Source organism: Centroberyx gerrardi, chromosome 11 (assembly GCF_048128805.1).
Source record: "Centroberyx gerrardi isolate f3 chromosome 11, fCenGer3.hap1.cur.20231027, whole genome shotgun sequence".
NCBI classification, from domain to species: Eukaryota; Metazoa; Chordata; class Actinopteri; order Beryciformes; family Berycidae; genus Centroberyx; species Centroberyx gerrardi.
In genome coordinates, this window is record NC_136007.1 from 180941 (window position 1) to 205864 (window position 24924).

The 24924-nt window shown below is 39.0% G+C and overlaps 5 protein-coding genes across 5 annotated transcripts in view; all 5 read right to left on the reverse strand.

Moving 5' to 3' along the window:
• Positions 1-24924, reverse strand: part of pfdn1 (prefoldin subunit 1) — a 326057-nt gene that overhangs the window by 126242 nt on the left and 174891 nt on the right. The window lies entirely within an intron of this gene.
• On the reverse strand, positions 3170-3552 carry LOC144541736 (histone H2B 1/2-like). Its single transcript, XM_078286476.1, has one exon. The coding sequence runs from the start codon at positions 3542-3544 to the stop codon at positions 3170-3172; it is 375 nt and encodes a 124-aa protein (XP_078142602.1). The 5' UTR covers positions 3545-3552.
• LOC144541801 (histone H4) lies at positions 4597-4930 on the reverse strand. The gene has a single exon (XM_078286856.1). It carries the CDS (start codon positions 4924-4926, stop codon positions 4615-4617), a length of 312 nt encoding a protein of 103 aa, XP_078142982.1. The 5' UTR covers positions 4927-4930; the 3' UTR covers positions 4597-4614.
• Positions 6820-7203, reverse strand: LOC139916100 (histone H2A). Its single transcript, XM_078286477.1, has one exon. It carries the CDS (start codon positions 7201-7203, stop codon positions 6820-6822), a length of 384 nt encoding a protein of 127 aa, XP_078142603.1.
• On the reverse strand, positions 10626-19624 carry LOC139916104 (15-hydroxyprostaglandin dehydrogenase [NAD(+)]). The gene is made up of 7 exons (XM_071904896.2): positions 19442-19624; positions 15438-15561; positions 15081-15187; positions 14505-14601; positions 13479-13555; positions 12315-12478; positions 10626-11113 (listed from the first exon to the last, which is right to left on the reverse strand). The coding sequence occupies exons 1-7, from the start codon at positions 19532-19534 to the stop codon at positions 10996-10998; spliced, it is 780 nt and encodes a 259-aa protein (XP_071760997.1). The 5' UTR covers positions 19535-19624; the 3' UTR covers positions 10626-10995.

Below are 24924 nucleotides of genomic sequence, written 5' to 3' on the forward strand. Positions count from 1 at the left end.
TTCACATTTCGACTCGTAAAATGGTTTAATATGCTTTACATTCCAAACAACACTAGTTGTCCAGTAAGTAGAGATGTCTGACGAGGGAATACAAGTCAAAGTACTGTAGTGCTGTGATTTGTTTTGTTTTAATCGGCAGATGTTTTGGTGTCGGTAAACACACTGATGCTGGCGGTGATTTAGGACGGGTTACCTTGACTTCCTGTGAGAGATTGTTCCTGAGGCGTTTACTTTCTGTCTCAGGTGAATGCTGCAGTCATGATTAATGAAACTGAAAATATGTTTTGTTAAAGTTTGTAATACTCTCTGATTTTACATGAAAGTAGGCCAAACATGTATTTTCTCCAATGGACACAAATGTCATGATTGTCTAATACACTGTAATCCAACTTGCTGTGTTTGAGTCCATTCGACTGAAATATCATTCTATATTTATCTTTTTTTATTGTGTGTAAAACTACCTTTTAAACCACTTCAGCCTCTTTACTCTGTGATTTTATTAAACAGCAGCTGCTTTGAATTTTGGTTACACATTTGTCCCTGGTTTTATGAATCTACTGCAAGTCAGTGTTTCTGTTCCGATACTTAATCATATAATTACAAACTTGTGATTCTCAGCTCTTCACAAGTTTAGAGATACACTTTTCTTTTTTTTTTCTTTTTTTGTCACAGATGGACTTGTTTCTTGCTGAATAGTTTAATAATTTAAATTAACAGGGACAGAGAAAAGACAACTTGATGAGAAAATTTTTTAATTTTTTTATTAGTAATTCATTAGTAGCACTGTGGTAGTTTAATATTTCCATTAGTAACTTTATATTATGGTCTCTCTACAGTCACAGGCTCTTCTGCTGGTCTGGGATCAGATCCTACCAGAGCTGTCCAGCCAACATAGAGAGTCTGACTTTGACTAAAGTGGCTTTAAGATGAGATATGCTTTGTTGTCCCCGTGGGGAAATTTGTCTTGCACTCTGTGTTGCTGTGTCACTCAATAAAAACATCAGTTCCATACACAGCATGCTTCACACCATACATGCATACATTATCATACAACAAATAAATAAACGTATGTACAATACCAATAAAATAATTGAAAGCAACCCATTGCACAACCCCGTTGCATCATGCACCTTTGCAACTATTGCACTGAACACACAACCCCCATAGCTTATTACTGAGAAATGATTGCACATAGCCCCATAGCCTCATACTTCGCTAGCCTACTATTCAGAAACTTAACTGAGGTAGGCACAAAGTCGAGAACACAGACTTTCAACATGGGTCTTCCAGCTGAATGCGTTGTCAATATGAACACCAATGTATTTCTACCTGAGTGGTTCGTCATGTACGACCATCGGCCCATGATCCCTCACTGCCCTAGGGTCAAATACAGTCACCTCAGTCTTCTTTGCATTTAAAATAAGATAGTTAACATCACACGGAGTGGTAGGCTGATGTGTTTTCTTATCTTTGTGCAGTAAGATGGGGATGGCAGTATGGCAGAAGTTTAATATGTAGTTCCCAGGCTGGCTGCTTGTGCACTCATTTGTGTATGATGTGAAGAGGACTGGTGAGCTGGCACAGCCTTGTGGGGCACCTGGGCTGACTGATCTAGATTCTGAAAGGGAGTTGTTAAACTTAAAATAATAAATAGTTAATATATGTCAGCCAACTTACTGTCTAAAACAAAAAAGAAAAACTACTACATGGACTGATTACCCCCTATTAAAGTAGTATTGACTGTAGGGTAAAGTAATATATCAGTCAAACTGACAATATACTGTAGTAACATAGGTTTATGTAAGATATAATTTGAAGGTTTAAGATACAGTATAGAAACATGTACAGAACCATCATCACCCAGGACCTCAAGTGGGAGCTGAACATCAGCTCCCTCACCAAAAAAGCACAACAGAGGATGTACTTCCTGTGGCAGCTGAGGAAGTTCAACCTGCCAAAGACGATGATGGCGCACTTCTACACCTCCATCGTTGAGTCCATCCTCACCTCCTCCATCACCACCTGGTAAGCTGCTGCTACTGCCAAGGACAAGAGCAGACTGCTGCGTATCATTCACTCCACTGAGAAGGTGATTGGCTGCAATCTGCCATCTCTCCAGGACCTGTACGCCTCCAGGACCCTGAGGCGAGCAGGAAAGATTGTGGACGACCCCTCCCACCCTGGACACAAACTTTTTGAAAAACTTCCCTCTGGCAGGAGGCTGCGGTCCATCAGGACCAAAACCTCACGCCACAAGAACAGTTTCTTCCTGTCTGCAGCTGGCCTCATCAACAAGGCCCGGGATCCCCAGTGACACGGACCCTTATCCCCTCCCCTCATAGGCACTACACGTTACAGTAATGTACAGTCTCCACATCTGACTCAATGCATCACATTTATGCATTCTGTACAGTGAACATTCCTCTGGTCAATATTTTGCTCATTCCTGCACTAACTGTACAGCTTTTCCATTTCACTTTAATAGCAGATATATTGCACATTTTTTATTATATTTTTTCATATTCTGTATTGTAAATATCTTTTTGTTTTTTATATTTATGTTCTTGACTTTGACTTGCAGTACTTCTTGTGTTTTTTACTTCTACTTTCTTATTTTTCTCGATGTTTATTGTATGCACCTACATACCAAGGCAAATTCCTTGTATTGTGAACTTTACTTGGCAAACATGATTCTGAAACCAAAATAGTAGGCCTACTGGTAATTGTGTAATTTCATTTTTAATATGCACAGTTACATATGACAGCAGGCTATGTAATTGGTTAACATTTAAGTTTCAATTATGTTATAATAGAACGAAATAAAGAAACAAATAGTTGTTCAAAATTTTAGGGTTAGTTTTTTGGACTGTGAAAAATAGCTTGAACATTGACAGATATATTATTGTCATTACATGCATTTAGTATGGATTGCGTCCACATACTGGGTAGTGGAGAGGACAGAGGAATCATAAAAACTATGGAGCTTGTAATGTACAAATATTAGAGACTTATAATTCATAGAGCTAAAGATTTCCAGGAGCAAAATTTGTCGAAGCAGCTTTTATGCGCAGTTACTGTTACTATAACGAATATGGGAATAGATGAGCTCTTTGTTGAAGTAGTGTGTGGCCCTTAAAAGGACCTTTGGGTGGATGTAGTTCCAAGCGGTTTACTTAGAGCTGGTGTACTTTGTGACCGCCTTAGTACCCTCGGACACGGCGTGCTTGGCCAGCTCACCGGGCAGCAGCAGGCGGACGGCGGTCTGAATCTCCCTGGAGGTGATGGTGGAGCGCTTGTTGTAGTGAGCCAGGCGAGACGCCTCACCGGCGATGCGCTCAAAGATGTCGTTGACAAACGAGTTCATGATGCCCATGGCCTTGGACGAGATGCCGGTGTCGGGATGGACCTGCTTCAGCACCTTGTACACGTAGATGGCGTAGCTCTCCTTCCTGGTCTTTCTGCGCTTCTTGCCGCCCTTGCCGGCGGCCTTGGTCACGGCTTTCTTGGAGCCCTTCTTGGGCGCTGACTTTGCGGGTTCAGGCATGACGAGCCCTCGATATTTCACAGCAGAAAATGGTTACGGAGAGGCGGTACCGTTGTTTTTATATACACTTGATGCAAATAGAGCTGTGCTGTTCCTCGTATACGATTGGTTGAAATTCAGCGCGTGAGCGTGGAGTGGCTACAGAAAGAACTCTCCTATAGAACTACAGCAGATAGAGCTGGTATACTCATTCAAATTAATTTGTGGTTAAACCAGACCTAAATTTTGCGACTAAAAACACTTTAATCGCAGCACTGGTGCCTGCAGTTCAGAAGATGTTTGTGTTGCCAATATGAAGGTATCATGTTGTCAAACATCCCAATTAAACATTCAAACTGGCCATTCTTGAAGTTTATTTGTATTGCCCTGCAAAGGATTAAAAAGAGTTGGAGATTACCATGATATCCCAGGAATATGCCGGTCTATGTGTTTTAATTCTATATCTCTTATCATTCAACTCAACACAAAGACTTTCTGTAACCATTTCTGTAACTGTGGACAATTGACCACTGAATCATGCATACTTAGGCAATTGTTTACTGGCAAACACAACTAGATCTGCACATTAACGTGTGAACCCCAAATATTTAATGATGTAGCTAGCAAGCTCAATGTCACGTTAGCATTGCTTTAGCTCCTGGCTTGCTAGATGGCTTGTTGGATAAAGTTAGATAGTAACATACCCACTTACCTAGTTAACGTTAGTTATCTTGGTTCATTTACATGTTATGTTTGATACAGCAGATACTAACACAAAATCACACAGCTAGCCTGATTATCTAGACAATTATTCAAACTGCTTGCCTTCTAATAGGGAGCTGTCTGCCTAGTTGTCCAGTATGAGGTTAGCCATGTTAAAATGCCATCATTTTTAATTTAGTCAATTATACAATGTTCATATTAGCTGTAATGTTAACATTTAGATTGTGTTGGTTGTGCTGTATTACAAAAGATAATGCAGCTCTAGGAGTAACTGCTTAAAAGAGTTGTAAAAAGAACACAACTCTTTATATCGAAGTGGGCGGCTCTTAAAAGAGCCTTTGTGTTGGAGTATCAGATGGTAAATGAAGTTAACCGCCGAAGCCGTACAGAGTGCGGCCCTGCCTCTTCAGAGCATACACCACATCCATGGCGGTGACGGTCTTTCTCTTGGCGTGCTCGGTGTAGGTGACGGCATCACGGATGACGTTCTCCAGGAAGACCTTGAGCACCCCGCGGGTCTCCTCGTAGATCAGACCGGAGATGCGCTTGACTCCGCCGCGGCGAGCCAGACGGCGGATGGCGGGTTTGGTGATTCCCTGGATGTTATCACGGAGAACTTTCCGGTGACGCTTGGCGCCTCCTTTTCCGAGTCCCTTTCCTCCTTTTCCACGACCACTCATTTTCGATGCGTTTTCTTTCACAGCAAAAATAAACTAATCCAGAATTCCAGAAAGCTTCAGTATTTAAACCTTTTTTGCGGACGTAAATGAGGAAGGAAAGAGCAGCTTTGCTGGGCGGTGCCAAACTCTGCAGTCCTTCCCCAATTTTTTTTTTCAAAGGAACTTCAGTTGTGGCAAGTTAGCACCTAGAGTCTATCAGCAATTGCGTTTCCGGTTAGGCGATTTAGCCTTCAAAATAAATGCAAAAAAAATGCACACAAATACTCTTTCTGACCTGCATCTCCTCATTCTTTTACCAATTCTATGACTTGATGTTTTTAATGTTGTCTAAATATGCCTGAATCATAACATTCATCAACACAGTCATTTCAACATGATTAAAAACAGAAAAAAATATGTCAGTGTCTCCTGTTGAAAGGCTCTGCTTGCACTTTAGTTCACTGTGCTCCGTTTGACAACAGACTCACAAACTGCTAGCTAGACTAGGAGCGGTGTCAAACTGCTGATTCATTTGGTGAATTTAGGGTTAGGGTTAATGCATTCACATGCATTACAACACAAAGGTTTACCTAGGATGTCCAACTGGAGTTGGACAGTGTCCTCCTTTAAATTTCAGCCCTGCATTAGTCACAGTGAAAAGAAACAAAAGTGACAACAGAAAGGAACATTTTGTTGCCAAAACATTTTTTTTTTTTTTTTTTTTGTTTTTTAAGATTTGTTTTTTTAAATACTGGCGTGAAAATGATGAAATGTGAAATTTTGTTGAGAGAAATGAATGTCTTCTGGGAAATGGATGGCCTTTCTGCTTTTTTTAAGATGATTCTCTATACAGATACAGGAAAGAGAGGAAGATGACATGTATCAATCCCCAGATGGAATCAAACCCCTTAACTTTACAGACACATGGAGGACAATCTAACTGACTGAAACACTAGGACAAACTAATCAATACAATCAATTCAAAATACTAACTGTTACATTACAAATGTAATTAGGCCTATATGGGTTTGAGTATATGTTGTGTAAAAAAAATTAACAGCATTTATAGATTCCAAACATAAATCTCAAACACAAGAATCATGACATATCCAGCTTCATGCTGAAATAATCTGACAGTCAGCTTGTTTAAATAAAAAACAATATTATATAGCATTTATCAATACACAGGATATGATGTTAATATCCCTTGTGCCATAATCCAAGGTGAGCATTTATATAGAGGCCCAGTTCAGAGTTTAACAGAATGATATACTACCATACCAGTGAGTACCATAGAAAACATCAGGCTACACCGTCATAAATCTACAGCACCATAAGACAGGCAGCAACATTCACCAGCTACCTATTCTAGTTTCAGCATGAGTGAGTTTATATTATATAAGATTATATTTGATTTTTTGTTAGTGGTTCATTATTTTGTTTTTTATTAATTACTTATATATGCTATTTGTGTAAAGAACTTGTTTAAAAAAAAACGCCGGATATTTTAAATTTGAATAATCTATTTGTCAAAGCGGGGTCAGAAGACCACGCAACTCATTGGGGCTCTCGGTCCTACTCATCATGCCCTTTTAAATTTGGCGCTTAAAGCGTTTTTTTCTGTGCATGTTCCATATGTGAGGCAACACTATCATTTAATTGTTTGAAATCTTATTCCATCATCAGTTTTGTAAGCGTTGAGGGTTCCCAATGTTAAACCATGCAGTATTAAGTTAGGAAGGCAGATATATCTTAGGAGAGCCTACTAACTCAGGGTTCACAGTCTTATATTCATTATATCATTAAACCTTAATTTCCACAGCACAACTTGTTAATAAAAGGAGAACTCTTTTGAAGACAGTGGGTGGCTCTTAAAAGAGCCTTTGGTTTGATCCGAAAACAAGCTGGTCGAGTTTACTTCTTGGCGGCCTTCTCGGTCTTCTTGGGCAGCAGCACCGCCTGGATGTTGGGCAGCACGCCGCCCTGAGCGATGGTCACTCCACCCAGCAGCTTGTTGAGCTCCTCGTCGTTGCGGACGGCCAGCTGCAGGTGACGGGGGATGATACGGGTTTTCTTGTTGTCGCGAGCGGCGTTTCCGGCCAACTCCAGGATCTCAGCGGTCAGGTACTCGAGCACCGCCGCCAGATAGACCGGGGCTCCGGCACCGACACGCTGGGCATAGTTGCCTTTGCGCAGCAGCCTGTGAACACGGCCGACGGGGAACTGAAGACCGGCACGAGATGAGCGGGTCTTTGCCTTGGCACGAGCTTTGCCGCCGGTTTTACCTCTTCCAGACATTGTCTGATGTTCTTCGTGATTAAATCAATGAATGTGTTGCTGTTGTCGGGAACCGGTTTATATGTCTGTCGAGCCGCTTGTTCATTGGTCAGTTGGAGCTTCAAAATCGTCGCCCAATCAGAAAAAAGGACACGTGGTAGGCGTCTAACTGCTGGTGTCAAGTTAACGTAGCAACAATAACACTTCCGCTCTTCAGTGTCTGGGATTTTCAAAATAAAACTTCTCATGACAAAAAAGAATTCTGAGATTAAAGTCAGAATCTCAGAACTCAAATGCATTTTTCACACGTGGCTCCAATCCTCTTCCGCATTATTAGTTTTTTCCATCCACATTAACAGAAATATTGAAAGAAAGATAATTACGAGTGAGAAAGGTGTGTGTGTGTGTGTGTGTGTGTGTCCCATAAACTGTTTAACCGTACTGGGCTGTGCACAGACATTTAAAAGGACAATACACAAACACACACACACACACATCATTCCTACTATTCCCACCCCTATTCATGACACTGTGGGTCATATTAAAATGCTATTGAAGCATTCCTCCTTAAAGAAAACACTGATTTGACATTTGTTCATGAAAGCAATGCAGTCCTGTTTAGTTGTTTAGACAAATTCAGTCACATTAGATCAGTGGTTTCTTCAAGAAAGAAAGGTACAAAAGGATATCATTTAATAGGATTCAAACTGAGGTTACACCTTTCAAGTAACTTCCTTAATGTGGCACACATGGATCTGTTAATGCTCTGCAGATTCATTCAGACATCACACAGACCTTAGTTCTCAATGTTGTTCACGTGTAGACAAGTGTTTGCAGCCTGGAATGCAAGGCTGATGTCAAAACTGCCCCAAAAAATTGGGATAATTTGAAAACTAAAGTTACCACATGCCCAACCAACAGCCTCACATGGCGCTTCACAGCATTTCAGTATTACAAGTTGTATTACTTCATCCAATAATCTACAGTCAAGTTACTTATTTCGACCCTGAAAGACCCTCCTACAGGTAGTGGGACAGACAGGGGTCGGGTCACTGCTGCTACCTAGCCTTTGGTATACTCTCATGTACAGGCAGAGGGTGCAGGGGGGACGAATGCCCTAGGCGGCCATTTCAGATTGAAACACCAAGGTACAGTTTCTAAAGGGGCATTGCTAATGCTGATCACCTGACGAGTTATAAGTTAAAAGGGGCCTGTAACCAGTCTGAAGGGCATTTACACTGCAGTATTTTCATTATATGTAGGCTATTCAACCCTGGTGCACCGGTTTTACCTCTCTTCAAGAGCTTACATTGGTCAGCAGTGAGCATTTAAGACCACATGAATGTTTTTATCATCTCCATAAAATCATAAAACGCTTGCCTCCTTAGATGCCAAACTGAAAGATGATGCTCTGACTGGTTTATTTGACTAATGAACTGATCGTGTTACACCTGTGTGAGATTCAAGTGGGTCTTTATCTTGATGTTTGTTTTCCACACTGTATGCTCTGATGATGTCCTGGGGCTGAAAGCTCAGCTTTTAAACACAGTATATTGCGATGCAGTCCGTGCATGGAGATTATCTTTTTATCTTCATTATGGTTGAAAAAAAGACTCATTTGATTAATTCTCTGAATTGTAGCTAATTTGATGTTTGAAGACACTCCCAATGAGTGCATATATAGTGTTATGTAGTGTTATATAGTTGTATGTAGTATTATTCAGTATACCCATCTGTATACCCATCCACTCCTCATACACCCCGCTTCCATGGTAGCATCTTATTTATGCCTTATATTTGCCTCTTCATGGCTGAGAAATATGTATGTTTTTATGTTTTTATGTTTGTATATCTATTTATCCATGTATGTGAGACTCAAACTTGAACAGTGACACCTTGTGGTAAAGTTTGCTAATTACATTCTATGAGGATTCTGAAAGGGCTGAAAGCAGAAATTGGGGGGGGGGGGACAATATAGTTATACTGCAGGCATTCAACTCAAGTATAGTCTACTGCTATAAGTAGACCACCAACACAAAGGCCTATGTGTCTTGTTCTGTATTGTTTTTTGTTGTTTTTTTGGGGGGGGGAGGCATTCAGTTTAGACAGGCAGACAAGGCAATTGGAGGTTGATGGGAGAAGCAGTTAGTCTCTGTCTGATTATATACACCTGTGTTTGTAGCCTCCTGTATGTTTCATTGTTCTCTGCACCCTGAAGAAGGCCTGGTGGGGCCGCAACGCGTTGGTGCGTTTTCTTAGGTTTTAACATGAAATAGCCAAGGTCAATAAAGGCTTTTTAACTTCAGGAGAGTGCCTTGGATTTTCTTTTCTCTTTTCTTCACATATGGACTCCCCACATGTCCAATGAACACCTCCAGTGAACACATTTTAAGCCCAAGCGTTCCTCTTCTGATCAACACGAAAACAAACACATTTAACTTATTACATCTTGCTTGAGTTTTGCATAGTTACCTTTCTCACCAGGTAGTCCTTCCAGTGTGGACTACTCTGTCACACATAAAGAGTGTGAGAATAAAAGTCACCACACCCTGAAAATCCCTACTATCTGTAAACTCTGTAAACGCAACCCTGCACTTCTCACAATGTCTGCACAAGTCACATGCCACTTTCACCCTCATGATACTGCGTTAATCCTTCATGCTCTTAACTTATTTTATGCACTTTAGCCTACCCAGTGTAACTCACTTATGGTATACCTGGAATGGCCTGCAATATCCTTGCAACATTTCAAGTCACAGATTCTAACTCTTGTTAGTTTTGAATGTCATTGCTTTGATTGATGTCCTTTTAGTTTTCTTTATTTCTGTTTTTCAATAGGAAGGATGGTCTTTTAAATGGCATCCTCATTAAATCTGGATTATTTTATGGTTTGATTTTACCTCTAACTGGATTCATTTTTATTCCCTATTCATTCGCTTCCCCTTTCTTGCATTTTAAGTATTGTTTTACCTATTTGTAATCTATTGAAACAACTGAAAAACAGGGCTCCAAAGCTCAGTGTGTTTCCTGAGAATTAAATCAGGGTTGAATGAATGAATGAATGAATGAATGAATGAATGAATGAATGAATGAACAATCGAATGAACAAATGAATGAATGAATGAATGAATGAACAAATGAATCAATGAATGAATGAACGAATCAATCAATCAATCAATCAATCAATATAGGTCCAGTGCTCTGTTGGAGATTTCTCATACTCCTCTACGGCTACAACCATACTGTGTGCTACACTGCCTGGAAGCTCATTGTAACTGAATGCTTTATGTGTATTTGTGCAGTGAAATGCGCAGTCTGCTGTCTGTCATATGTCTCACACTGTATGTGAGGTCCTGTTGCCCCTTTGTCATGTGTATCAGTATGTACTGTGCTACTATGCTAGATGTCGATATGTCGCCGGACAAATGTCACTAGGACACAAGTTGTGTGCATACTGTATATTGTAGTTGGCAAATACAGTGATTCAAATTCAGCAATAGTCAACATAAAGAAATCCTCCACATACACAAAGGAAAAGCATTACTGATTGAGAAACGTATTGGAAATCAACATAATTACTTGTTAAAATTGTAAAGGTTAGACTGTTCTATGTACAATGTACATCTAGCCTAATCATAAATATTAGATCTCAGAATTTTTAGCTGCAGTTTATTTCCTGCTGAGCTTTGGTATTTTACAAAACACTTGATTTCACATAGCAAAGCACTGAAAATCAGAGTAGCCTTGAACATAGCATGCAGTCAAAGGGCTTGGGATAGTGATGTTGTGTTTTGTCATTGCCAAACACTAAATTTAAACTAGTGAAGGGAATGTGATATAATCTGATCCTTTGCACTGCACCACGAGGGCTTCTCCATTCTTAGTCTCATCTGTCACCAGCTGCAGGAATTCCTTGGCTACCTCAGACACCCTGGAACGAAAAGGTAGAATGATTTCACAGTATACTATCAGCACATGAGAGCATACAAATAAGTGTATTCCATTGTCCCTTTGCACCTCATGTGAGACCTTGTTATCCCTGTGCAGTGTGTCAGCATTGTGTTACTATAGTCCCTTTCACACATGCAGTGAAATCCACAGATTAGTGCTACTAAATTGATTTGATATCATATATGAACTAACTCAGCAAAATCTTCATCGTCAAATCACCTTTTCCTGTTGCATTTTCTCTCCTTGCCTCTCTCACACATGCAATACATTAAAGAAAAGTTCATCATGATCATTGTAGTAACTCTCAAAAGGTCATGGGCCATTTCATATACCCAACGCAGTGTATTGGTGCTGAGGGTGTGCTGGATGCTACTGTGAGCTAAGCTACCAAAATTTCAGACAATAATAGTCAGTCAGGTATTTACCCTCAACACCCCTGGACTATTTGCTCATTACTGTGCAGTAATATGTGTGTTTGAGTTCTTGCTGTGTTAGATCCGGTTGGATCTGTACAATCTATTCTAAGTGGAAAGGACAGTCTGTTCTACAAATGGGTTAAAGGAGTAAAGCAGGCCAACAGAAAAAATTCTGGTTTCAAGCTGGAGTGTTGGTTTGTACATTGCAATCCTGGTTGATCTATCATTACTTGTGTAGTATCAGAACTAAGGCAAAGAATCATTCACATGTGAACGCCCATATACAAGCCTTTTGAGTATTTTAGATGTGTGATAGGCCTATCACTCATTCACAAATGTTCAAAAGTGACCTCAAACTTTACACATGACAGCACTCACTGTAACAAAACCATCAGATAATATGGATATGTTGTCTTGCCCCGGATGTTTCATGTCCCTGTGTAGTTTGGTGAAAATCAAGGGATCTCAGTTTGCTGAAGGGTTCAATTCCAATATAGGTTAAGGTACTTTTCCCCTCGATCTTCCTTTCTACTGTTTTTTCTTAATCTACTTGTTGGTCATAAAATGATTGCTCTTAGCATTCAGGGTAGACAGACATTTGATCAAGTTTTGTTTCAGTGCAAGGTAAAATGAAATATTTGATAATTCGTTTTTCCTAAGATTTCCAATACCATGAAATGCTATGGGGCATTAACAAACTGTAAGGTGTGTTGTTTTGTAAGGCTTACAACTGTCATTACAAAAAGGACATGAGCAAAGACTCACTCTAACATTCCAAACTTCTCCATAAGTTTTTTGGTTGCATCCATCAGGTGGGTGAACTGTCCCATTTTCTCCGGTGTATACATGGCATTGATGATGTCAGTTTGGATAAAAGCAGGGCAAAGGGCGTTGAACCGTATGCCATAGCCTGATATGTCAGAGGCAGCCTAGTAAACACATACACATACACATACACATACACAAATCAGGTTAGACATACAGGATAACTTCCACATTACTCTGCAAGTGTGTGTGTTTTCTGTGCTGCTATTACCGACATTAGCCAGCATGCTAGTAGGGCTGCATAATATGAGTTCTGAGTTTATGAGTTCCAGACACTTTTAGCAGAGAAAAATAATTCTAGAATTCTAGAATCCCTAACAAGTCAGAACTGAGTCTTACTGAGCATGTGCATGGCCCTAAATTCTGATTCTTAAAATTTCAGTGCGATTCCCAAACTTTTCAAGACCTGAAAATCATCAAAGTTATTTGCGATACTTTACAGACCTGCATGTGAACAGTATTACTACTTCCATGTGTGTGCTTGCTCTTGTGTCAACTGCTCATATGCAAAATCCAGATGTTTTCTTAAAGCTGCAATAAGCCATTTTTCTGAGCACTAGAGGGCGTCAGAAACCGCAACACGAAGGAGGCCTACGAAGGACAAATGGAAGGATAAATGCTAATAGCTAAGCTAAATGTACCTGCGGAGAAGTCTCACTTTGCAGAAGTTTCTCCTGCTGAAGGTTACATGTCCCACAATGACAAGTGAAGATGTAGATAGCAAGTCTACAAGTTTACTAGTTTAACAAGTTTACTCGCTCACTTCATCGATTCCACCATTCCGAGATTTTTTTTTCAGGAATGGGAGGGGGAGAGGGCCGCTTTTAAACAGCGAGGGAGTAGCCAAGCTAGTTTAAAAAAAAATTGAAAGCTACTGAATGAAGCGGGAGGAGCTTCGTTCAGGAGCGGCATTTGACAACAAGCTTTAGAGAAGAGGTGAAAACAGCAACCCAGCTGGCTGCTGTGTGGATATTGGTTTATATCATTATGTCTCAATGCAATCTCCAGATAGCACACATTAGTTTCAGGATTGGTTATAAGGACTGAAAATGCTTATTTCAGGTTTAAGCTCCCCGGACTTTATCATAAAAACACCTTGCTTACCGCCATGGCTCGAGTGAAGCCGACCACTCCATGCTTGGTGGCTGTGTAGACAGGAATGCTCGGTAGAGGACCCAGACCTGTAGGATGGTACATATGACTCATATCAGTCAACATCATGGTTCAAAATTCTGAGTTGCCAATATCCAGACAAATAGGAATGCACAAATAACCCATTTTACCTTTTCTCCCTGGCTCGTGTTTATTTTACAAAGCATTTATCTATCAAACACGACTATTCTAGACATCTATTTATTACATCTGTCCCTTGCAATCCTTACTAGTGGTTTCTTGTAATGTTGACTTTCTGGGAATGTAAGCTTATTATTCTGTTGTACTTGTTGTAGGTTGCTCAGTATAAGAGCAACCTGCTAAATCTGCTCCTAAATCTAAATGTGTTCCATTAATCTTAACACAAATACAGACCTAGGACATTATTTTGGAGTAAATTGACAAAATGGTTGATATGCAATACATTATTCACCAATAGAGACATCTAATAAACTTCTATGTGTGAAAAGTTAAGGAAATCAAGTCATTTTGCTTTATTGCATGTTGCGGAAGCTGTTGGTGCAAGATTTCAGTATTTGGAAATTTCCAATACTAAAATCTTCTTGAAGTCTGGTGAGAATTATCTCTACCCAATGGGAGCTCTGTATCTTTAATCTTACATGTTTTTGGGGTTTTTTTATTGGATTTTTATCTCATATTATTTATTGCTGCAGTGACCCAAGTTCTCCTTTCAGATCAATAAAATTCTCCTTATCTTATCCTATGTATTTCTTTATCTATCAAAACCATAATTCTAGGCCTCTACAACTGAAGCTAAAAAAATATCTAATACATTATTGTCCAAATGTTATGAACAACAGTTACATAAAACCCAGACTAAATGCTAACTAAAAAAAAACTATGTGTCTCTCTACTAACTACTGTAGATTTTAAAAGAAAGGCAAGGAAAATCCTCCCCACTATTCCCCTTGTTGAAATGACAACAATGCACTGGTCCAAGTGCATTGTGGGTCGTACCTGCCATGGATGCTACGTTGACGACGACCCCTCCCTGACCTCCAGTCAACTTGTTCATGTGTTCCAGAGTCAGGTAGGTCCCTCTCACAACACCCATCTACATCACAGTATGGTAGAGGTTTAGTATGTTGTTGATTTTACAGCAATAACCACAGCAGAAGTCGTTCTATCCTTCATTACTACATCGGCGTCTGTTGCAGGCAGCCGTTTGTGTTACAAAATGTTGTAAAATGGAACTGAATAGGCTGCAATAAAAAGCCCATTCCCCTTAATCATTTGGTTACCAAATCATTCCTTGTACTCTCTAATGGCTGAAAAGAGAACAAACTCAGATTTTTCCTGTTGGTAGTGGTGCAAGACTACAAGCAACAATTCATGTAACATTACAAAGCTCATGTCAGCTGGTTGCTAAATCACTCTTTCCACTCTCCGATGCATGAAACAGAACAGAATCGGAATTTCCTAGTGGGAGTGGTGCAAGAGCACAAACTGTGAATCACAAAAGTCACAGCTGTTATTTAGTAAACATGACATAATCACAACCAGTTGCAGTTCAGTGCTCTTTCTACATCTTACGAGGTTTATGGAGACAGCTTTCTCCCAGTCAGTCTCATTTATGATGCCAGCATTGTTGCACATGATGTCTGGTCGTCCAAAGGTTTGCACGGTTTTCTGAAGGGCAGCTGTTTGCAGAGAGTTAGCAGCATAAGACTGATGGAAAATTCAGAGTAGCAAATAACACATTGTGATTAACTTTTCAATTTCACATCTGAGTTGAGGTCTTCCTCCTGAGGTGTTGACTGACATGCAGTTATCAACAACTTTCTGAAATGTATGTAAGCACATGAAGGAGAAGATGTGTGTGTGTGTGTGTGCGTGTGTGTGCGTGCATGCGGGCGGGCGTGTGTGTGTGATACTAAGGTAAGATTTTACCTTTGAATTGCTCCTCTGACTCAACATTACACTTCAGGAACAGAGTTTTGTCTGGTCCATACTGTTTATCAAAGGCTTCCTTTAAACTCTTCCCCCCGGTTTCATTCACATCCAGGAGGGCGACCTGATATACATCAAGACCAGTCAGTAAAATGGAGACTTGCTAACAGTTATCCTGCCTCAGACTATAGTATGTTCAGCTTAGCTAACACGCTACATAGAGTTCTCTCATCACATAACATATCAAGAGGGAAAATTACCATCAGCGACATGCTGCACAATATTTGGCTGTGGCTTGCTGCTTGCGTTTTGTTTGTGGATGCTAATATCACATCACTCCAGCCACTGTTGACTGATTCTCTCCATTTTGTTTTCTGTGAGTAGTTATGTTGAAAGATTTCTGCAGGGCATGATTTTGTTTTGCAGTGTCATCTGGTGTCAATATGCAACTGAATACTTTACCACTACCAAAAAGATAACAAATCTGTATCTTGGGTTGCATAGTATTGTATGCCATAGTTGGTCTTTTGATTAGGCGGGCACCTAAACATTTTCATTTTTCACTTTGGGATGCATTACTTTGGTCAAAATTAAAATTTGAATGTAATAATCCAATTTGTATTTTCATGTACTAATATGCACATTTGCTGACAGTATCACTAAATATTAAACCTGCAATAAGTGACACTTCTCCGTAGGTATGGTTAGTTTAGCTGTTAGCCTTTATGAACTGTGATTTGCTAAGTTTGTCCTTAGGGGCCTCCGTAGTGCAGTAGCCTAGTTTTATGGTGTGATTGCTGACTCAGCAATCACACCTATGTTATCTTCGCTCTTTATTATTTGATTGACTTGATTTTCAGCACCTACATACTTTCACCTAGAGACTCCTTTCAAACTTGAAACTGTTCAGCTTCTTTAGGAGAAGTGTGCTTCTATACAACTTTTTGATATGTATTATACTTATTAAAATATAGAACTTTTTGTCACTTTTAAAAATGGATGGAATGTCGAAACCATGCCCTTTTTGAACTCTAACTACTCTTTCATAGCCTGATATTCAGACTGAATGGCCATTTAGTTTTCCACTCCTTATTCAGTCTAACATTGCCTCTATGTTAGCCGTTTTCTGTGTAGGGGGGGGTGATTTTTCCCGAACCAATCACTAGTGACCAGTGTTGGGGAAAATTACTTTTGAAACTAACTAGTTACTTTACTTTGTTACTTGCCCTAACTAGTAACTAGTTACGTTACTAAGTTAGTCTTTATTAAAAGTAACGTGTTAGAGTACTTTAATGTTACCCAGTTAAAATCATGCCTTTAAAATACATCTTCTGCTGATGTCATCACTCTTAATGTACAGAAATCATCACTAATCATCATGTTTGGGACACAGCCTTAAGTAACATCTACCGTTGTCTAAAGAAAACATCAAGTTACCTGGTTCCACAGTAAATACTCAGTAGGGGCTTGGACCGACTGGATGCCTTTCTGCTGTCACTGCATCACAACCGTAGGTGATTTTGACTTTATCAACACTGTGAAACTGTGAAAGTCTCGGCCACAAAGGCAGTGATTGGCTCGATCGTTTTTCGGATCGAGAAATCGCCTTTGAATAGAGCAACACCAGACTCTGAATCGCTTGACCAAATCTGAAGAGTGGGCGGGTCGCGATTCAGGAGTCTGGAACCAGGCTAACTCTTTCATACTTTAAGCTAGAAACTCCATTCAAACTTTAAACGGGTCACCTCTAATTCAGCTTTTTGATATTTTTTGTACGTTTCGAGTTATCACAGTTTAAGTTTATACTTTTTTCTATCTTTATAATGGGAGTCAATGGAGCTCTGCTATAGTGCGTGATGTCATCACACACTCTAGCCACTCCATAGACTCCATACTCATCTTTTTATGCCTTTTTTAAACTGTGATAATTCCCACATTTTTAACACTACAAACACATGTTATATGTCAAAACCTTCAGCTACTTCTGCTCTCACTCACGGTGTAAATTTATAAGCGATATGACGTATAGTTTTTGAGTTATTAACGTTTGTTCGACACCAGTGCTCCACTCTCTTTCACACTAGCTTCTGCTCCACTGCAGCTCTCCTTACGCATGCAGCTCTTCTCCACTTCTTTTTTCATTCTTCACCTTTTTAACATGTCTTTTACATATTTTCATACTTTTTTACTTCTTGCTACTATATATATTTTGTACATTTCTAACGTTATTACTTGTCACTTTCTTACTTTTTTCTACTCACAATACATCTTCTATTCCTACATTACTATTTTTACACATACACATATTATACTTTGCGTCAGCCGCTTTAGTTTTAACACAATATCCATAGTCAGTGATGTCTAAAAACTCTCCCTTCCTTTCCTAGTTTCACCTTTATACTGTTTTTTTTATTCAAAATACTCCTTATACTCTTTCTACTCTTCCTACAATTGATACTCCTTCTCTGCTTCTACTGTCAGTCTTCTTACACACTTCTCAACTTTGCACTCTGTCTCAATGCACTGTTTCTTCTAACACTGTTTTCACAGTTTTTTTCCTTTTTCATTCTTTGACCTTTTTCACACTTTTTGCTTCCAACTGTAAATAGTCCCACTTACTACTTCCCTGCTTTATTACTCATTTTAAACTCTAGAATCTCGTCTTTCTTGCTTCCATTTCTCTTACTTTTTCTAATTTTTTCACACACACACACACGTGCACACAGGAACAGACATGCACACACACGCAAACAAACACAAGCACACATACGCAAACACACAGGTATGCAAACGTGCACACACAGAGACACAAAACCACACACACACACACACCCACACATGCACATACCCACACGGACACGTCCACACACATACGTGCCTGCACACACCACATAATTATGCTAGGTATTTGTTACAAGCAACAGTTTGTGCTCTCAGCAATCACACACATTTTCTCCAGAAAATGCATCTTTCAAGTTTACAAATGTGTTGTGGTTTCTGTCTCTAGTGGTCGAAAATTGCTTATTGCAGCTTTAATAGGCTCGGTCAAGGGGTAATGGAGTCACAGATTTGCAGTTTTAGTGAAATACATTTTCAAGGATGAAGGATAATTTACTACGCCATCCATATATGTAGATAGGATTCCAATTATTATCCTATCCCCAGGCCATAGATCCTTGCTGAGATGAGATGAGATGAGATGAGATGAGATGCAATAATGACACCACTTACTAAAGAAATTATAGGATGGATTAGAAGCCTGTCTATTAATACATTTATGGATACAGCTTTGGAAGTACTGTAAGTTTAAGAAATAAAGTAAGAATTTAGTAAGATCTGCATTTGTGACATCTGTTACCAGGTTAATTAGCCTAGGCAGTGAATCTTTTTTTTTTTTTTTTTTTTTTTTTTGGCCACAGATGCTCACTTCTGCTTGACCAAGCTTGACCGAACTGGTTTTATTGCATTTGAATTTTCTAATTTGAATCAACATTTAATATATTGTCAACCATAAAGCAGCTCATGTCTTTGAAAACCTCATGTCTTTGTCTCAAATAGCTTTTTAATTAACATTTTAATGTTGTCAGTAAATGCATATTAGTATGTAGGCTAATATGAATCCAACTTGGATTATTAGGCTACATTTACATTTTCATTTTGACCCATTTTGACCCAAATAATGTAAGTGCAAAATGAAAATTAAATTTTCATTCTCCAATTTGCATTAACATTTGAATAAAATTAACTGTAGCCTACACTTCCTTACCAGCATACACACATAATGTCAATTATTGCCAGCTAACAGATCGGACGTTGTGTCAGTGCAGCTCAAGTTGCAAAAGAAACAGCAGACATACAAATCCCCAGTGTCCACTATTCCCTCACACACATTCACATCCACAAGGCCAGAATAAAAAAGGGAAAACGTATGTTTTCCCCAACATCTCAACAATGTAGGCTATGCCTAAATGTTATTTAGTAACATTTCTGAGGCAGAACTTTACCTTGGCACCGTTTTGCAGAAGTATCTCCGAGAGTCCTCTTCCTAAACCCTGGACTGCTCCAGTCACTACTGCGATTTTACCAACTAATGCCATTTTAGCAAGGCAATAGTAGCCAATGTAAGAAAAGTCAACTGACTGAACACCAAAAAATTGCAATCGGGAAAAAAAATCAGTTATCTTCTGTTCTCCTTATATCCCCCTCAGACACCGCCCATATCCGCACATATGTAGCATACAGCAAGAACACACATGAAGCATACCAGACGTGTCGGAAACCGCTGGTAAGGAGGGCACAACTTGTTCACACTTGGACATTGAACCTCAGTAAAGTCAGTTTGACATTTGTTTTTCCATCTTCAGTAAACTTACTTAGTAACTAAGTAAAGCAAACAGGATAAAGGCGCTGATTAATTTATTTGTGAAAACTGGGAGAACAAGAACAATCTACAAACAACCTTTATTCCCTAAAGTGATCTTAACACTCGCCAGCCTTGTTTGAACCTTGTTTGTCCTAAAGCCTAGTCTACTCAATACGCATCTGGGTAGGCTTGCTAAATTGACGGGTTTAGTAAACTAGGCTACTCAAACGCGCGTCTTGACTTCACCCTTATTGTACCCCTTGTTAGCGATCATTTTTGTTTAGTATCCCCTTCTTCTTCTCTACAGGGACCTATAATAAGCCCAAATTCGTGACTTTATCCCTTATTGAAACTGTATCCCGAACACCATTCAAAAACCTGGCAACTTAGTGTGACTTTGCTTTAAGTCAAAGCTACAAGCATTTTAAAATATGACTTAAACACTTTTCTGAATCAGTTGGAGACGCTCTTTAATTCGGCATACATATAATTGGTCAAGTAGTGCTTATTTCAATATAATTGTAACTTTTAGGACCTTTATTCCCACAATCTTCTCCAACCAAAATTCACTTGCTTGGTGGATTATACGTCGACCGAATTGAAGTGTGGCTCGTAATGGTTTAGCAAAGACCATGAGCCATATTTTAACAGGTATGCAGCTCTGCCGATATGCAAGGACACATAAAACTGCCAGATTGATGGGTTTGCCGTTACGTTTTCTCCATACGAGAGACGTTTCCTGGAATCAAGTCGTCATCATGCTGCACCAAATGTCTCATTACTTGTGTAGGTTTATCTGAGTTGAGGTTATTTGTGGCATGGCGTAGACTGCTTGCTTTTTATTCAGTTTGTTTCCATTATTTTGCTTGCAGCTCAGTTTGTTTAGGCTATATTTGACTCATACCGGTGAGTCAAATATAAACAAGTGCTGCAAGCATACCAGCTATGTAAGAAATTAGTTTTGGTGTCATATAAACCGTGTGGGCTGGACATTATTTACATGCATGACATAAATAAATCAAATCAAATAAACAATGTCTTATTTTGACTAATTATTATGGAATCTTACAAATCCAGGCTTATTACAATAAAAGTCTTATTTGTCTCCGTTGATAGTAATAGGCCTATGTTGAAATAGACAGTTGAAACTTTCAAACCAAGACATCCCACATTTGCTGCAAAGAAACAGTCAGCCTACTGAAGCCTGAAATGTTACAATTATATATTTGGCCACTAGATGGGGGCGAAGCGCTGTGTGTGTATTTCTTAGATTGATGGCCCATATTCATCAAGTTATGTTGTTATCAGTAGCCCATACTTGGGCAGTGAAGATAGGGTGAATTAAGGGTGATTGGGACAGATGAAGATGATATATAGATGAAGATATCGCTGCTATCATGTGAAAACTTGTAACACAAATTTTGGAGTAACTCCATTTTTTCATTTGAAGGATTAGCCTATGGGTTGGCGCGTGTATGAAGCCTTTTCAAAATCCATTGGATAAACTCAAAACGAAATGGTCGTCAAGCTAAAAACAAGGTGATCACTACCATGTAACTGTCTCTGAGCTTTTAACGTGAGACTCTTAGGCAGCACTCTTCTGATCGTTCCAGTTGTCACTTCTAAAATTGCACTTTTTTTAGACTTGCTTTTACTTGATGGTCTATAGGCTGTCCTCTTTTATTCTTTTTTTTTTTTTTTTTAAATATTGTTCACTTTTTTATCTATTGTTTACACTTTTTTATCTATTGTTTTTTTTTTACTTTTTAATCTATAGGCTATAGATTATTAGTAGTAGTAAGCCAGTGGTCACCAATACGAAGGAAGGCCAAGATTTTGGAGGTTTTACAACCAAACATTAACCTGCTGATTTCATTAATTAAGACAACTTTAATCAGAGAGGGGAAACTAATGAGTGAAATTATTATTTGTTTGGAACAAAATACTGTCTTTCCTTGGCCATTGATGGCACATCATTGGACACCACTGGCTTAAACAGACAGGTTCAAGTTCAAGTTCAAGAAAGCTTCAATAGATCCGCCCCACCATATCTACAATCTCTAAGCTTTTTTGTCCAGCACTACAGGCCTACTGTCTCCCCTCAACTGGCCAAAGTGGACTGCATTGTATCCAAAATTAAACACACAATAACTCAAAATAAAGGAATTTTAATATTTGAGGTTTATTTTCATAGGCTACATCTGGCAACAACTTAAAGTTCTCAAGTACAGAGAAAAAGGCAAGAAACAGACATGAAGTCTCTCTCTCTCTCTCTCTCTCTCTCTCTCTCTATCTATCTCTCTCTGTCTCTCTCTCATTCAAGTTCAAATTCAAATCTCCTTTATTGGCATGACAGAAAGGATCTATGTTGCCAAAGCATTTGAAAAGGATAAAGTCAAATAAATAATGGATAATAGACAAACAATTCTACATATCAACAATATCATGTAAAAAAGCATAGTAGTATATAAAAGCAATTCGATACATTCAATATAATAGAAGTCAGTGTGTAACAATATAGGAGATTGAGAGGGATGAGGGAGCATTTCTTACAACAAGACAACATTTACAAAATCATTCTTAATATTTACATTTTCTCCTGTATTTGGTGACATTTAGATACAAACTTTGCAGCAAGATTGATAGTTGTTTTTTTTTTCCTTTTTCCCAATAAAAGCTTGAGTGTGAGTGTGCATACACACGCATGTACAGTATGTGTTCATTCATGTGTGCATACATTAGTGCGTGTGCCAGTATATGTGTAGTATAGTCATTCTGAGTTATTTTCTGGGAAGTGAGGTTGGGCCACCCAGCAGCACTATCAGCAATTATCATGTATGGCACACCCCATCCTGATAGACAAACCTGCTCTCACTGGGAGGGACTGACAACAGCCACAGCCCACAGTGTAGTTTAGTTTAGTTAGGGACAGTTTTTGAAACACATGTTAAAAGCCTTATATCATGTCAAAATTATCAAGCATAACACAAAAGATCTACTTCCATTGAAGTCATTGGTGCTAAAACAATATAAGGTTTGTATTGGCAGTGTTTTCCCACAGATTCTTCCCAGCAAGCATTTGACAGGCAGGAGTAGCCTACAGGAGGCAGCCAAGTTCAACGTCAACCCAAACAAGCACAACATTTTTACAATATGATGTTAGGCCACGGTAAAGAGTTGAGCTGAGCTGAGTCGATAGATTTAAGATGAGCTGAGTTTAGGTTAGGTTATCTTAGCATGGGTTAGCCTTCACTTTGCTTAGCTTAATTAATTTAGTATAGTTTAGGACAGCAAGCATTTGATGGACGGTGATAATGTCAATCCAAACAAGAGCAAAATATATACACATCAACATCTATTCAACGTCAAAATGTTTGCTGGTTTGGGTTACCTGTCAGGATGACAGGAAAGTGTGAATGTAATAAACATTTTTTATATATTTCGAGGAATTGCTTTGTAGTGGGCCTGTCTGATGTTATTGTGGGCTGCCACAAAGAAGTCTATATACAGAATGGCATACACTGTGCCAAGAAGCATCCTGTAGCCTGCTGACTCATGGCACTGTTTCATCCACTGTAACATGCTGAGTCATAGCACAGTTGCATGCACTATAGCCTTGGTCTATGATATGGTTTTAAATTAAGTAAGAAAAAAGCTCACTCAACTCTGTAGACTAGGCTGCTTGGCTGGACTGTATTTCGCAGGTGCTAGATCATCAGCAACGATGCAAATATGTAGAAAAAGTGGTCTGCACTCTGACTGTGACTTTGATAAATAACTATTTAATTTATTGCATGGACATTTCGAGCAGAGCTCTTCCACAGTGTGCTCAATGTCAACATAAAAAATCAACATGCAGGTGGCAGTAATTAAAGAAAACCAAAAAACTACTCAATGGTTTTAACAGATATTGTTTTGCAGTCAACCTGTGGTGAGGTTGGCATAAAAATCTTTCATCATCATCAAGTGCCCCAGGGAACAAAAAAACTGAAATCTAATTCATACTCTAGAAAAAAAAATTAAAAAAAACATTAGAACTTGTAGAGTTTTTAGCTGTAATACTGGTCCCATTTTGCATTTTTTTAAATTGAAAATTCCTGCCTATTATTTATAGTAAGGATATTTGTTGGGTAAACTGATTTTTAGGGTTATGGTTGTTGTTTTAGCGTTACATTATAGCTGATTTCAGACCTGCACACAGAAAACACAATACTGGTTGCTTGTTAGGTTTGCTATCAAGGAATTTAAGCACAGGGTCCTAAACCCCAAAGTCTCTGTTAAAACTCATTCTAATCAGGTAGAACAGGATCTTGTTCCCACAATCCTTCATTCAACACTTTCTCTCTATACAGTATATACACTGTATATGTGACTCACTGTTTGGAGGAGAGAGCTGTTTTTCAATATATATTTTTATACAAATAAAAGTTTTACTGGTACACTTCCCCCCTTTCCAAGTACAGTAGAACCCTGAATATGAGGCCTTCTACTCATGATGGTGTTGAGGAGTACACCTATTGCTTAAAGGGTTTTGATAAGCACACTGGGCAAGATTGTGCATGCTGTGGTAATGTTGGTGCTTATTGAAAAAGAGGAAAGAGTATGTAGGAGTCAGGTCACTGAGTTCTGTCGCAACCACAAGCGTTGTCCCGGAATGGCTGCAACCGCAACAACACAGTCAAAGCAGTTCAGTTGGTGATGATTTCATTTTTTCAGATAAATTCTGTTCTTGCTTGGCCCACTCAACAGGGAGGTCAGAGGTCAGCTATAGAACAGTATCCTTACAGCTGGCTGAGTATTGCAACACTTCTGTGAAAAATACACTTTAAATACATTTTATTTGATATTTCACATGGATCACAAGAAGAATAACAACTGTCTTTGTAACAGGATCCCAATAAAAATGAATAATAAGGTTATGGGAAGTTGTGGCTGTGGCTCTGACCCTTGCACTTCTTGCTATTGGTTGCTTGTACTGCAAAGCTGGTGATAGGAGTTGAAGCTAATTCTACTGTTACACTCGTAAGTTGCTCTGGATAAAAGCGTCAGCTAAATGACTAACATAAAATGTTCTGAAAAATACATTTATTTTCATGAACATGATGTGGAAAGGTATACAGACAG